The 15,878-nt window shown below is 42.8% G+C and overlaps 1 protein-coding gene across 1 annotated transcript in view; it reads left to right on the plus strand.

The window, feature by feature from the left end:
* Window positions 1–5,130: 5,130 nt before the first annotated feature.
* LOC129866602 (LHFPL tetraspan subfamily member 3 protein-like) overlaps window positions 5,131–15,878 on the plus strand; it is a 64,565-nt gene continuing 53,817 nt past the window's right edge. The window contains exon 1 of the mRNA XM_055939358.1: window positions 5,131–6,835. Within this exon, the coding sequence (XP_055795333.1) occupies window positions 6,403–6,835 (433 nt within the window). The 5' untranslated portion in view covers window positions 5,131–6,402. The remainder of the gene's footprint in view (window positions 6,836–15,878) is intronic.

The following is a 15,878-nucleotide window of genomic DNA, read 5'->3' on the forward strand; positions in this document are numbered from 1 at the left end:
ACCACAGGTCTATATACTATACTAGTCTAACAGTTCATTTCCACATAACTCGTTGGGGGCAATGAAACAAGAGCCCCATTAATTTTCAATGCAGGGAAGTGAAGTGGGCCGGGGGATCATTGGGTGATGGGCGTACGGGCAGGGGTGTGTGAACAGGGCAGGACCAAAGTTGGGGAAAGCTGAACTTCATGCAAATAAAAATAAGTGATGTCCATGTCTTCCAAGAATAACATGCTGACCAGACCGCCCAAGTTGAGTGCACATATATGTTATTCAATCATCTCATCCAAACTGCTCGCTGGCGTCTGCGTAGCCGGGCGCCAAAACAGACCTTGACGCGCTGCAAGTCCCGCCTCTCCCATCTACTCATTGTTTTTTTACAAGCATATACCTACATGGGTGATTGAAAGATGAACAAGGTCCACACTCCAGTCCCATTGGTGGCAGTAATACACCTTAAACTTGGTTGCCAACCGCCATTTAAAATCCACAGAAGAAGAAGAACAAACGAGGAGATACCAATCGAAGAAAACCAAACAAAAACAAATAAGGTTATCCCCTTCATCAGTGGAACAATTGCCGTGGGTACAGAGCACATGATTCTGTGTGACCTAAAATTGGTCAAAACTTCGCAAAGATCCAGAAACATAAAAAGGGACCATATGCACCTCAGGTAGAATAGCGACCCATGTTCATCTCCCAGGACAAAACAGCAAGCTAGCTAAATGTCCATGAAAGCTTCATGTGTGTTTCGACCTGTCCTCCATTTAATATAGTTGGTTCACAGTTGACCTTGGTATCCCAACCTGTGTGTCATGCGCCAATTTTCTATATAAATCCACAAGAACATAGAGGAATAGAGGAACATAGAGGAATAGAAGAACATAGAGGAATAGAAGAACTTAGAGGAATAAAAGAACATCGGGGAATAGAAGAACATAGAGGAATAGAAGAACTTAGAGGAATAGAAGAACGTAGAGGAATAGAAGAACATAGAGGAATAGAAGAACTTAAAGGAATAGAAGAACATAGGGGAATAGAAGAACATGACGGAATAGAAGAACATAGAGGTATAGAAGAAGATAGAGGAATAGAAGAACATAGAGGAATAGAAGAACTTAGAGGAATAGAAGAACATAGAGGAATAGCTGATTGGCAGTAGAGAGGCCAGGTGCATCATTGCACATGAAAGAACAGAACAGCTGTTTCATTCCATTTGGATCAGTAGTGGGTCTAATCATGACAGTTTATAAGGCCTAGAACGGCCCAATAGCATGGCAGTCTGGCTATATTTTTACGTCTGATACTGAGATGTGCTGTCTGTTGCGGATCGTCATTCTCCCAAGTTGTATAATAATGTAGACTAGTCAAGGACCATATCACCTCCACCCTACCTGACACCCTAGACCCACTCCAATTTGCTTACCTACCCAATAGGTCCACAGACGACGCAATCGCAACCACACTGCACACTGCCCTAACCCATCTGGACAAGAGGAATACCTATGTGAGAATGCTGTTCATCGACTACAGCTCAGCATTTAACACCATAGTACCCTCCAAACTCGTCATCAAGCTCGAGACCCTGGGTCTTGACCCCGCCCTGTGCAACTGGGTCCTGGACTTCCTGACGGGCCGCCCCCAGGTGGTGAGGGTAGGTAACAACATCTCCACCCCGCTGATCCTTAACACTGGGGCCCCACAAGGGTGCGTTCTGAGCCCTCTCCTGTACTCCCTGTTCACCCACGACTGCGTGGCCATGCACGCCTCCAACTCAATCATCAAGTTTGCGGACGACACTACAGTGGTAGGCTTGATTACCAACAACGACGAGACGGCCTACAGGGAGGAGGTGAGGGCCCTCGGAGTGTGGTGTCAGGAAAATAACCTCACACTCAACGTCAACAAAACAAAGGAGATGATTGTGGACTTCAGGAAACAGCAGAGGGAGCACCCCCATATCCACATCGACGGGACAGTAGTGGAGGAGGTGGAAAGTTTTAAGTTCCTCGGTGTACACATCACGGACAAACTGAATTGGTCCACCCACACACACACAGCGTTGTGAAGAAGGCGCAGCAGCGCCTCTTCAACCTCAGGAGGCTGAAGAAATTCGGCTTGTCAACAAAAGCACTCACAAACTTCTACAGATGCACAATCGAGAGCATCCTGTCGGGCTGTATCACCGCCTGGTACGGCAACTGCTCAGCCCACAACCGTAAGTCTCTCCAGAGGGTAGTGAGGTCTGCACAACGCATCACCGGGGGCAAACTACCTGCCCTCCAGGACACCTACACCCCCCGATGTCACAGGAAGGCCATACAGATCATCAAGGACTACAACCACCCGAGCCACTGCCTGTTCACCCCGCTATCATCCAGAAGGCGAGGTCAGTACAGGTGCATCAAAGCAGGGACCGAGAGACTGAAAAACAGCTTCTATCTCAAGGCCATCAGACTGTTAAACAGCCATCGCTAACATTGAGTGGCTGCTGCCAACATACTGACTCAACTCCAGCCACTTTAATAATGGGAATTGATGGAAATTATGTAAAAATGCATCACTAGCCACTTTAAACAATGCCACTTAATATAATGTTTACATACCCTACATTACTCATCTCATATGTATATGTATATACTGTACTGTATATCATCTACTGCATCTTGCCATCTTATGTAATACATGTATCACTAGCCACTTTAAACTATGCCACTTTATGTTTACATACCCTACATTACTCATCTCATATGTATAGACTGTACACTATACCATCTACTGCATCTTGCCTATGCCGTTCTGTATCATCACTCATTCATATATCTTTATGTACATATTCTTTATCCCTTTACACGTGTGTATAAGGTAGTAGTTGTGGAATTGTTAGGTTAGATTACTTGTTGGTTATTACTGCATTGTCGGAACTAGAAGCACAAGCATTTCGCTACACTCGCATTAACATCTGCTAACCATGTGTATGTGACAAATACAATTTGATTTGATGTGGCCACATAGTGACTTTCCACATTTTGTTACGTTACAGCCTTATTCTAAAATAGATTTTTTTTTTTACTATAACCCCAGCAATCCACACACAATATCCCACAATGACGAAGCGAAAATGGGTTTTTATAAATGTTTGTACATTTATTACAAATAAAAACCGAAATTGAGCTCAGATGCGTATTGTTTCCAATTGATCATCCTTGAGATGTTTCTACAACTTGATTGGAGTCCATCTGCGGTAAATTCCATTGATTGGACATGATTTGGAAAGACACGTCTATATGAGGACCCACAGTTGACAGTACATGTCAGAGCAAAAATTAAGCCATGAGTTCGAAGTAATTGTTCGTAGAGCTTCCGAGACAGGATTGTGTCGAGGCACAGATCTTGGTCCCCAAGAACACAGTGGCCTACACCTACATCATTCTTAAATGGAATAAGTTTGGAACCACCAAGACTCTTCCTAGAGCCGGCTGCCCGGCCAAACTGAGCAATCCGTGTAGAAGGGCCTTGGTCAGGGAGTTGACCAAGAACCCGATGGTAACTCTGACAGAGCTCCAGAGTTCCTCTGTGGAGTTGGGAGAACCTTCCATAAGGATAACCATCTTCGTAGCACTCCACTAATCAGGCCTTTATGGTAGGGTGGCAAGACGGAAGCCACTTCTCAGTAAAAGGCACAGACAGCCCGCTTGGAGTTTGCCAAGAGGGACCTAAAGGACTCTCAGACCATAAGAAACAGAAACAAGATTCTCTGGTCTGATGAAACCAAGATTGAACTCTTTAGACTGAATGCCAAGCGTGACACCTGGAGGAAACCTAGCACCATCCCTACGGTGAAGCATGGTGGTGGCAGCATCATGCTGTGGGGATGTTTTTCAGCGGAAGGGACAGGGAGACTAGTCAGGATCGAGGTAAAGATGAACGGAGCAAAATACAGAGAGATCCTTGATGAAAACCTGCTCCAGAATGCTCAGGACCTTAGACTGGGGTGAAGGTTCACCTTCCAAATGGACAATGACCCTAAGCACACAGCCAAGACAATGCAGGAGGGGCTTCGGGACAGGTCTCTGAATGTCCTTGAGTGTTCCATCCAGAGCCCGGACTTGAACCCGATCTAACATATCTGGAGAGACCTGAAAATAGCTGTGCAGCGACGCTCCCCATCCAACCTGACAGAGTTTGAGAGGATCTGCAGAGAATAATGGGAGAAACTCCCCAAATACAGGTGTGCCAAGCTTGTAGCGTCATACCCAAGAAGAATCGAGGCTGTAATGGCTGCCAAAAGTGTTTCAACAAAGTACTGAGTAAAGGGTCTGAATACTTATTGAAATGTAATTTTTCATGTTTTATTTTTTTTTATAAATGTGCCAACATTTATAAAAACATGCTTTGATTTGTCATTATGGGGTATTTTATACATTTTAGAATAAGGGTATGGTAAAAAAAATGTGGAAAAAGTCGAAGGTTCTGAATACTTTCCGAAGGCACTGTAGGGCTATATGCTCAGCAGGCCCAGTTAACCAGGAAACCTTCACACGCAGTCTGCCTCCTTTCTATTCCTCACACACCTAGAACCTAACACTTCAATATAGCCTAAATACTTGTCATTTAACTTTTTAAATGTTTTATATTTTGTGTGGCGTAAACACAACCAGTCAAAGTTTTAATCTGATTAGGGTACCTGTGCATGTTGGTCCACTCCACTCTGATATTATTCCAGCATCCAAACTGTGCCCCCTGCCACTGATGAATGGAAAGAGACATCTGTTACAAAACAACAAATAGTTGAATGACCTTAAGAAGTTGTCTGGCCAAGCCTCTGATACTGAGCACAAAGTAGGGAGGGATATATTTTCTGTTTGTTGAGATTGACATCCTGTTTTTGATTGTGGTGTTGAAAACGCAAACCATGACGTTGAAGCGCCCAAAGTCGGTATGCAGGATAAATGCTCATAATAAGCTTTTTGTGCATATAGAACATTTCTGGGATGTTTTGTTTCAGCTCTTGAAACATGGGACCAACACTTTACATGTTGCGTTTATATTTTTTTTCAGTATACAAGATATATTGCCCCCCTGTTATGAGCACAGCAGCAGCGGTGGCGATCAGTTCTGCACCGCAGGTAGTCTACCATTTTGGAAAGAGACCGGTGGAGGCGCGCCGCGTGCACTAACCAAACCGGGCCAGTGCAACTGAATCTGTCTGTGAGGGACAATTTCCCCCAGACCGAGCCGCGTGAGCAAAACGGTTCCTCGATTATTGTATAGGCTCCATTTCGACGAACGAACGGCTCGGATCATCTGATTGCAGTGATTTAGGAGGGATTGTCATCCGGATGCTGTTCCGTAGCCTAGCCTACAGAGGGTAGCCTACCAGAGCCAGAGTGGGTTGTGATGCATCGGTGTGTTTGACGGCTTTTCACGTAGGCTATATGTATCTTTGAAGATAGTGCTGAGAATGTAACTGCTCATGGGACAGACAAACACAGAGTTGTTATAGATTGAGAGAACGGAACACCGTCAGCGCTGACACGGTGAGGGTATTGAATCGTGTCTCTCTCTTTTCTCTCATCCTCCTCATCCTTCTTCCGGCATCACTGACGGAGGCTGCTGATGCTGCCGTAGCTCGTGAAAAAAATCTCTGTAGCAACTACCTGGACTGGGCTGTGCGTTATCTATATCCCGCTAGATGCTGTGAATTATCCCGCAGGATTGTGATTTGGGCTATACAAGAAGGAAGGCATCATAGTCATTGCGTTTCGTTTGCTCCGGTTTGACTCCGTCGCTGTCGTAATCATTGCTTAGCCATAGGCTATTGCGAAAACTGCTGTTCTATTAGCTATTGGAAGGCCTTATTATTTGATATTGATTTGAATCTTAAAATGAGTAAAGTGTTATGGGTAATATCCGAATAACAATCTGATATTTGCTGTGTTTTTCAAGGAGGTATTCCGGAGACATACAAGTGACATGTGCCAGAAGCGATGTCTGACAAACGGTTAGACGGCCATACATAGCCTATGCGAAAGGTGGAAGGGAATTATTTCTCATATAGGCTAGTTCAGGAGTCGCCACATTCTCAGAGTTATCATTTAGGCTAAATAAAAGCGCAATCTTGCAGATTAGCTTTTGGCTATTCAGTTTATGCGCCAGCGTCGGGGTGCGACGTCATGAGTTGAATGTGCTTGCCAGATGTTGCCTTTGATGTGATTCATTCAGTTGCATGGGTACATAGGCTACTTTGGGTTGCATTTATTCAGCAAACATATCTACTGACTCCTCCATTGCTCAACTAATTAATTAGTCAGTGCCCCCCTTTGCTCATAGACCTACTTTAATAGGCTTACCTACTTCATAAGAATACCGGGACTGGGATACAACACAAACTGTGCTACAATGATACCCGGATCCGCTGCGTCGATGCTCCCATCGATGTCTTCGGAAGACATTAAACTATACCAGCATAACTATGTCCGGAACTCCAATGCCATCGGACTTCTGTGGGCCATCTTCACCATCCTGTTTGCCATCTTGAACGTGGTGATCTTCAGCCAGCCCTATTGGATCGGGGACGGCGTGGACACCCCACAGGCCGGCTATTTCGGCCTCTTCCACTTCTGCACCGGCGATGGGATCCAGAGGGAGCTCGACTGCACAGGGACCTTCACCGAGTTCGCTCAGATCCCTTCCACCGCGTTCAAGGCCGCGTCGTTCTTCGTCGGGATGTCGATGATGCTGGTGATAGCTTGCATCGCTTCTTTCACTCTCTTCTTCCTGTTCTCCACCACCACCGTCTATAAGATCTGCGGCTGGATGCAGGGGGCCTCGGGTAAGTCAGTGAGTGCCGCTAGGTCAGCTTGTTTTTTGAGTAATGTCTTGGAAGTAGTCCTAAACCTTCCACCTGCAATGTTTGTGTATAGCGTTTTAGGTTAGCTATATGCCTACAAATGAACTGAATATGATGTATTGTTAGCTTATCTGGCCTGGTTAAGTGATCAAAAGTTAACACATATGCCTATCATATCAGTGTCTTCCTTATGCATGGAGCTAATCAAGTGTTAGGATTTCAGGTTTCATGTTAAGAAATAGACTAATGCGGACTGCCTGTACACTGACACATATTTGGCCCTACATTGTAACAATTCCAATGAATTAGGAAATAGCCCTATGTCTATCCATCTCGTATGTTTTCTGGTTAGGAGGGTACTCGGTCCTGCCGACTGTATGGTGGTAGGCAGGTGGTGCTGAACAAACAGCAATGCTGTTTTAATCCTGTCTGAAAAGAGTGCTGAAAACAGATATGTGATGTGGCACTGTCCATTGTGCTGAAAGGAGAGCTATGTAGATTGGTTAGGTATTGCGATTGGCGCTGTCCATGGTGCTGAAGGGACCTGTAGGGGTTGTGATGCTGTACTTACGTCGGTTGACTCTGACCATGGTGCTGAATGGACAGCCATGTATACTGGACAAAAATATAAACGCAAAATGTATAGTGTTGTTCCCATGTTTCGTGAGCTGAAAAGAAAGTTCCCAGGATTTTTCCATACGCACAAAAAGCTTATTTCTTTACAATTTTGTGCACACATTTGTTTACATCCCTGTTAGTGAGCATTTATCCTTTGTCAAGATAATCTATCCACCAGAGTGGCATATCAAGAAGCTGATTAAACAGCATGATCATTACATAGGTGCACCTTGTGCTGGTGACAATAAAAATGCCACTCTAAAATGTGCAGTTTTGTCACACAACACCATGCCACAGGTGTCTCAAGTTTTGAGGGAGCCTACAATTGGCATGCTGACTGCAGAAATGTCCACCAGAACTGTTGCCAGATAATTGAATTTTCATTTCTCTACCATAAGCCACCTACAATGTTGTTTTAGAGAATTTGGCAGTACATTCAACCAGCCTCACAACTGCAGACCACATGTAACCACACCAGCCCAGGAACATCTGGCTTCTTCACCTGCAGGATCGTCTGAGACCAGTCAACTGGACAGCTGATGAAACTGAGGAGTATTTATCTCTGTAATGAAGCCTTTTTGTGGTGAAAACTCATTCTGATTGGCTGGGCCTGGCTCCCAAGTTGGTGGGTCTATACTCTCTCATGCCCACCCATGGCTGCGCCCCTGCCCAGTCATGTGAAATCCATAGATTAGGGCCTGATGAATTTATTTCAATTGACTGATTTCCTTATATGAACTGTAACTCAGTAAAGTCGTTGAAATCATTTTAATTATTGCATGTTGCGTTTATATTTTTGTTCAGTATTGGTTGGTTAGCGGGTGGTTCTGCAGGGAGAAATAGACTGGTTAGAGCTGTCTTTGGTGCTGAATGAACAGCTATATGGGTTGCACCTGCAGTCATGTTGTTGTCACAGGTGCATGCAGTTCAGAATACACTGATTATACAAAATGTTAATTATACCTGCTTTTTCCATGACATGGACTGACCAGGTGAATCCAGGTGAAAGCTATGATCCCTTATTGATGTCACTTGTTAAATCCACTTCAATTAGTCTAGATGAAGGGGAGGAGACAGGTTAAAGAAGGATTTTTAAGGCTTGAGACAATTGAGACATGGATTGTGTACGGGTGCCATGCAGAGGGTGAATGGGCAAGACAAAACATTTAAGTGCCTTTGAACGGGGTATCGTAGTAGGTGCCAGGTGCATCAGTTTGAGTCAAGAACTGCATGGCTGCTGGGTTTCCTGGGCTCTGGTCAAAAGTAGTACACTATATAAGAATTAGGGTAACATTTGGGACTCAACCTTAGATGTGATTGAACACCATCAACATACAGTATATTTACTTAGTGTTTTTATGCTAATGTGAGATAATGCTAATGTGAAATAATGTTTTAGAACCTTCTAGTTCAATTTTTTTCAAATTCCTGGAATCTTCTTTCCTTCCTCTCCAAGCAATCTAAACATGTAAATAAGCATTGCATCAAATGGTTCCTACTATCTCTCTCTCTCTGACCACACACACACACACTGAACACACACCCAAAGACAAACACAATCCGAATGAGAAGGTGATTTTTTGGAAGGAATCCAGGTCTATAATGCGTTATCTTGGTCTGAATAAAGGCAGCAATAAGCCACAGTCTTAATGAGGGCACCGCTGTGCTCGTGGTGCTGCAGTTAGAGAGATGAAAGAGACGAGGGAAACAAGCAGCCCTTTCAAACCAACAGCAGTGTTTGTGTGTGTGTGTGTGTGTGTGTGTGTGTGTGTGTGTGTGTGTGTGTGTGTGTGTGTGTGTGTGTGTGTGTGTGTGTGTGTGTGTGTGTGTGTGTGTGTGTGTGTGTGTGTGTGTGTGTGTGTGTGTGTGTGTGTGTGTGTGTGTGTGCGTAACTTCCATTACTTTTTGTTTCGGGAAGGAGTCTGCATCTATCTGACGTGGCTTGGCTAGGGCAGTGGTGCACAGGTGGTTCACTTAACTTGCATTCCTGATGTGACCCTTACCATAATGTTATGTTTTCCAGCCTCGAGATTAGAGAGTAATACACATCAGTACAAGTCAATATAGGACACAACTGTTGGAAGCATTGGAGTCACTTTCAACACCTTGTAGAGTCCTTGTAGATGTAGAATTAAGGCTGTTCTGCTAGCAAAAGGGAGAGGGGGGGGGGGGGGGCTGCAACTCAATATTAGGAAGGTGTTCCTAATGTTTGGTATACTCCGTGTGTGTGAGTGTGTCAGTTAAGTGTGTGAGTGAGCATATATCTATATCTCTGGATCTCGGAGGTGCACTTCTCTCTCTCTCTTGGTTTAAATCCTGGGGAAAGAGCTGTGAAAAGGCTTCATGCAAAACCAAGGAAATAGGTTGCAGCGTTAATGAAAGAGTAAAGACCACCAGGAGACAGAGGATGAGAAGTAGGGTAGAGATTCTATTATAGCTACTCAAAATGTCTACCATCCATGTGTGTAGTGCACTCCATGCGTTTCCTCTTTTTCGGTCCCACTCGCCACTACTCCCTTCCAAGGACTAGTCTTGAAAAGCCAACCCTAGGCAACTAGGGTCTGGTTTAAATGACAGACTCTTTTGGTATAGAGGAACTACATCACTGCCTACGTCGCTACCTTGATTAAAATGCTAAATAGCAGCTAGCAAGATGGACATCATGGAGGTTCTTTTTAATGAGTGCATTTCGTAAGTGGCTAGTTTGCATCAACTGCCTTGACTAAAACTACTGCAAAGGTTTTGCCTGTAAACTTTGGTTCAGATTCGCAACGTTCTGGCATGTCTGCCTCGTGATTTGTTGGGAGAGTTATCTGTCCCACCCCGGAAACACGTTTTTTCCCCTCATCGAAGTTGTCAAAAGAGTCCGTAATTGAAACTGTTGCCTAGGGTTGGGTGTTCCAGACTGTTCCCTACCCACTCTGGCTATGTTGGCTAGCTAAGTCCATGCGCAGAAACACGTCATCCAATCTAACGGTCGTCTCGGCGCCGAACTGTGCATACGCAAGCCGTCGATTGAAAGACACTTCTTCGACATAAAGTGGTTTTTGGCTAAAATAAAAACGTTTCAGCTTGTCACTTTCACTATGTTCAACTACTTAAGACATTGGCTCAAATCTAGGTTGTGCATTTTCGATTTCGAGAAAATGAAAAACTAAGGGAGAATCTTTCACTTCTCTCGTTGACTTATCAAACCCCAAAGCCCAGCCTGGTCTATTTGATCTGTTTCTCAGGTGTTTCCGGAAGTATTGCGATGTTGCGCCTCTGGGTTTAGAAACTCTGTGCTTTCCCCCTCTTTCTATCCCTCGTTCTTTCTATCCCTCTCGCTCTCTGTCCTCTCTCCTCCCTCGCTTCCTCCATCATCAGATCCTGCAGCTCTCCTCCTTGCAGTCTGTACAATTATGTGCTCCCTCTCTCCTTTTCCCTTTCTATCCTTGCTCTCTCCCTCTTATCCTGGAGATCTCCACGTGGTGCACCAATTAACAGTGAAAAGCTTAGCAAAGCCGTCAGTGCAGGCAGTGGCCTTAGAGGCAACCAGAGCGTGAGGTCAGTAATAATCTCTCCTCTACAAATGATGTTGTCATGTTGTGTACATTTTTCTATCCTTCCCTCTGTAGTTTCGGCTGTTGTTTTTCAGCCAGAACATTGGGAATAAGGTGTTGTTCCTGTAGTGAGAAACTAGCACATTGAAAATGACTCATTGGAGTGAACTAAGACATTACCTAGACTTAGAGAATGTGTGAGCTGGCATCTTTGACATCTATCAATCTATCAATGTCACGCTGGTATAAAGGATTTGGAGACAGGCGCAGGAATACACAATAGGGGTTTTTAATACACCCAAAACAAACACTGGTGAACAGAATGAGTATCAGTTTCCCTTGGGGATCCGTGACAATCAAGACTGAGGGAGGATGGATCTATCAAGGCTTTCAATGGCCACATTTTGGGGATGACCAAATGCAAGAGAGTTTTGCAAAAATAACAAATGTACATGTTTTCTTTGTAAGATTACAAAACAATAACTTTTTCCTTGCATGTTTGTCATCTTGGTCTTCACATTTGTACTAACTTCTGTAGTAACTTTTAGACAAATACACTTACAGCTTATGATACAAAAGGTGTAAAATAAATGCAAGTCTTATGTCCAGGGTGAAAACATTTTTATTCATGTATATCAGACACACCACACCCCTTACAAAAAAATTGCAGTTTTGAAACTGCAGTAAAGGTGTAGTAAATATAGTTGACTGTGGCATTTTGGATGCAGTAATTGTAACTGCAGTAATGCTGGATTGTACTGCAGTTGTATTGCACTTTGACTGCAATCCTTTTCGTAAGGGACAGGTGTGTCGACTAAAATATATACAGTACCAGTCAAAAGTTTGGACACACCTACTTATTCAAAGGTTTTTCTTATGTTTTACAATTTTCTACATTGTAGAATAATAGTAGAAACATCAAAACTGTGAAATAACACATATAGAATCATGTAGTAACCAGAAAAGTGTTAAACAAATCAAAATATATTTTAGATTTTAGATTCTTCAAAGTAGCCACCCTTTGCCTTGATGACAGCTTTGCACACTTTAGGCATTCTCTCAACCAACTTCACCTGGAATGTTTTTCCAACAGTCTGAAGGAGTTTCCACATATGTTGAGCGCTTGTTGGCTTCTTTTCCTTCACTCTGCGGTCCGAACTCATCCCAAACCATCTCAATTGGGTTGAGTTCAGGTGATTGTGGAGGCCAGGTCATCTTATGCAGGACTCCATCACTCTCCTTCTTGGTCAAATAGCCTTTATACAGCCTGGAGGTGTATTGGGTCATTGTCATGTTGAAAAACAAATGATAGCCCCACTAAGCCCAAACCAGATGGGATGGTGTATCGCTGCAGAATGCTGTGGTAGCGTCTTTTCCGTCGAACTAGCAGCAGCAGCTGCAGCTGTAAACGTGGGCTAGGAAAGGACGGACAACCTCCTCAGAAAGACAAGGTACTACAACGTATCCGTTCTACCACATGACGACGGTACTACAACGTATCCGTTCTACCACATATTCTTCAAATGACAAGGGAGATCTCTGCTGGGCAACCCAGCCTTCCATCTACGACCAATCTATCGAAGCGCAGCTCAAAGTAAATATTTCTTGCATTTTCCTTTTCCAAATGGGCGGTTATTTAGAATGCAAAAGACTCTGTATTTACGATAGTATAGCTTCATGAGGTCCGATAGAAACCCATTCCTTTTGTTCCTCAGTCTTCCCGCGCTTTTATTCAAACCCAACCCCCTTTCTTTGTGTAACCAGCCGTCATATCGGTTCCGTCCACCAGGGACGTTTCCTTGTATGACATAATTAGTAATCAATGTATGATCCATCCTGTGCATATGTAATTCTGTGTGATTATTTAGGAAATAAATAATTAAACCAAATGTTGTATTGCTGATTCAACTTGTTAGCCAGGGTTCTTGAAGATTACCAATAATTTTATGATGTTCAGACTGAATAAAGTGACGTTTAATAATTGACTGCTTTTGATATAAGAGATTACCAGGTCTTTAAGAGTTTATTCGGAAAACAACAACTCTATAAACATTCTTCCGGGGTGCCCCGACTTCCTAGTAATTACATGATTAGTTTAAATCAGGTAATATTAATTACAGAGAAATTATTTTATAAAATAGCATGTTATATCACTTAATCCGGCATAGCAAAGACACGGCAACCAGGCCTTATTCACACAGTCTCCTCTGAGCAGTTGAGATGTGTCTGTTATTTTATCTCTGTGAAGCATTTATTTGGGATGCAATTTCTGAGGCTGGTAACTCTAATGAACTTGTCCTCTGCAGCCGAGGTATCTCTGGGTCTTCCTTTCCTGTGGTGATTCTCTTGAGAGCCAGTTTCATCATAGCACTTGATGGTTTTTGTGACTGCACTCGAAGAAACTTTCAAAGTTCTTGACATTTTCCGGATTGACTGACCTTCATGTCTTAAAGAAATGATGCTGTCATTTCTATTTGCTTATTTCAGAAGTTTTTGCCATAATATGGACTTGGTCTTTTACCAAATAAGGCTATCTTCTGTATACCCCCTTACCTTCTATTTTTATTGCCAAATTTAACTTGCAACATGACCTTTAATGAGACACAACCACATGGCTGTCTGGCTCACACACACACACACACACACATACCCTGCTTGCTTAAGTTTAATTGCACACCTAGGGACTTACTGTAGTGTTTGTTCCTATTAGTGCTTTGGAGTGTGTGTGTTTGCATGTGCATCAAAGCCAACATTTGAGCTTTTGTATGTAATTCAATAAGGAACTTGGGCAGTAAATGTAATGTTCCATGTCATTACATATGAGCCTCAGGAGAACCACTTCAAGCTGGCATTGGGGAGAGGGGAGGTATATAAACTCTACCATCACATCGTGAAGTGTTAAAGAGAAAAAATAAATGAGTGGTGAGAAATTAAGAAAAAAAAAGACAAAGAAAAGACCGACAGACAGACAGAGCGACAATGCATGAAAATATGAGGTTGAGAATATGATGATTCTCTCACTTTCTCTATATCTCGCTCTGCCTCTCTCTCCTTACTCCTCTCTCTCGCTCTCTCTGTGGCTCTTATTCTCACAGTCCATTAGTTTCACTGAGAGGATGTTACTGAAAGGAGCATTAAAGACCAGTTAATTGGAGAGATGGATTGCTGCAGGAGAGAGAGAGAGAGAATGAGGGAGAGAGCGAGCTCTGAGTGAAAGAGAGAGCTTGCACCATTACAACTGAAGACCTGTCCTTGTTAATGGTCAGTGTTTGTGGAAGTTAGATAGCTAAAATTGGATTAGGGAAGTTTTTTGTAATACAAAATGTGTGTGCACATGCACGTGTGCATGCATTCCTGCATTGGAGTGTGTGAGTGTTTCAAAGAGCAGATCCCTGCACTGTAAAACTTTTCTGTAATTTCAACAGTAAAACACTGTAGAACAGTAAAATACAGTACATGTGTTTTACAACATTAATACTGTAGGTTGCACTGCATTATGGGTAAAATGCTGAAAAATACTGTTATTAACTGTAATTGGAAGCCTCGTGTAAAAATGTCTCTAACATACTGTATTTCTTTAAAGTAATAGCTTATGCCTACTGTAGACTCAAATGATCATTTATTATTACCTCATGCTGTCGGGTGAGATGAATCTCAGACTATTTTGGTAAATCTTCTTGAATCAGCTGTGAAGTGGAAGACTATTTTTAGCAGCTGCTGGGTAGGTACCTTGACTTGTTTATAATTATCTTTATTGCTAGCCAATGTTGAATTTATTTTCTTAGCTAACCTAACTAGCTAGCTAGTTAACTAGCTAACTTGTGTCAAGTTGACATTTCAGTCTGTTCTGTTCTTGCTGTACAACCTAGAAAAAGATCACCTAGATAATAATTGACAGGTATGTTTTCACCAATACTACAGACAAATTGGCTTGATTCTAGCAGTCCAAAAGATATGACCAGTACTCTTTTCACTACTTTAAAACATTACAACATCCCTGTCAATTTACAGCAGGGATGTTGTAATGTGTTTTTACAGTAAGGAAAATAGTTCTGTCAAATATATTACTGCATCTCTGCCGTAAAGCCAATTGACAGTATTATACTGCCAGTATAATGCTGTAAATTTACAGCGAAAAGTTAGTTGACTAGCTGACTCTGGATCAGTGGAGTGAGTCATCCTCAGCAGTTCCTCTGAGAGACAACCTCCTGTTAAACGTAATATCAAAATGTAGATTTACGTCTATTACGAGCGGTCCATGAACAATACATAGTAATGCTTATATTGCCAGAAAGAGTAAAACCTCACCTTTCTCGATAAAAATAGTCATGCATTGCTGAGCACTAGTCACTTTTGAGGACACAAGATCAAGTACACAGTACAGATATGTGAAAAAATATCAAATCAAGAAATGATATTCCACAAACGTGGGGGAATAGGGTTTGAAATGATTGAAATGCTTTCGGAATATATTAACAATCCAATTCTAAACAACTTACTATCTATCGTATGTCACCTTTCTTATACTGTCAATGTATAAGAACTTCAGCTTAAAGCACAAGGGGATTTTATCCCTCTGACCAGCAGGAAAAGGTAATCTTGTTTCCATTCGACAAAATTCTGTTGTATTTTTTCATGTTGAGAGCTCTAAAAATCCATCTGAGAATATAACAGCAAGATGGGTTTGTGCTTGCTGCAATCGCTCGGGTCTTCCGTTTCATATGTCGTATTGAAAGCGGGACTGCGAGGTTCACAGCCAGGGGAAATCGGTTCTTTGTCTAGCTAGGGCAGAAAATGCGACATGTCGCTCCCTATGCAAATTAGGTGTCAGATTTTCACATTCTGCGTCTCAGATAAGAGTGGAA

Source organism: Salvelinus fontinalis, chromosome 12, assembly GCF_029448725.1.
Source record: "Salvelinus fontinalis isolate EN_2023a chromosome 12, ASM2944872v1, whole genome shotgun sequence".
In the NCBI taxonomy this organism is placed as follows: Eukaryota; Metazoa; Chordata; class Actinopteri; order Salmoniformes; family Salmonidae; genus Salvelinus; species Salvelinus fontinalis.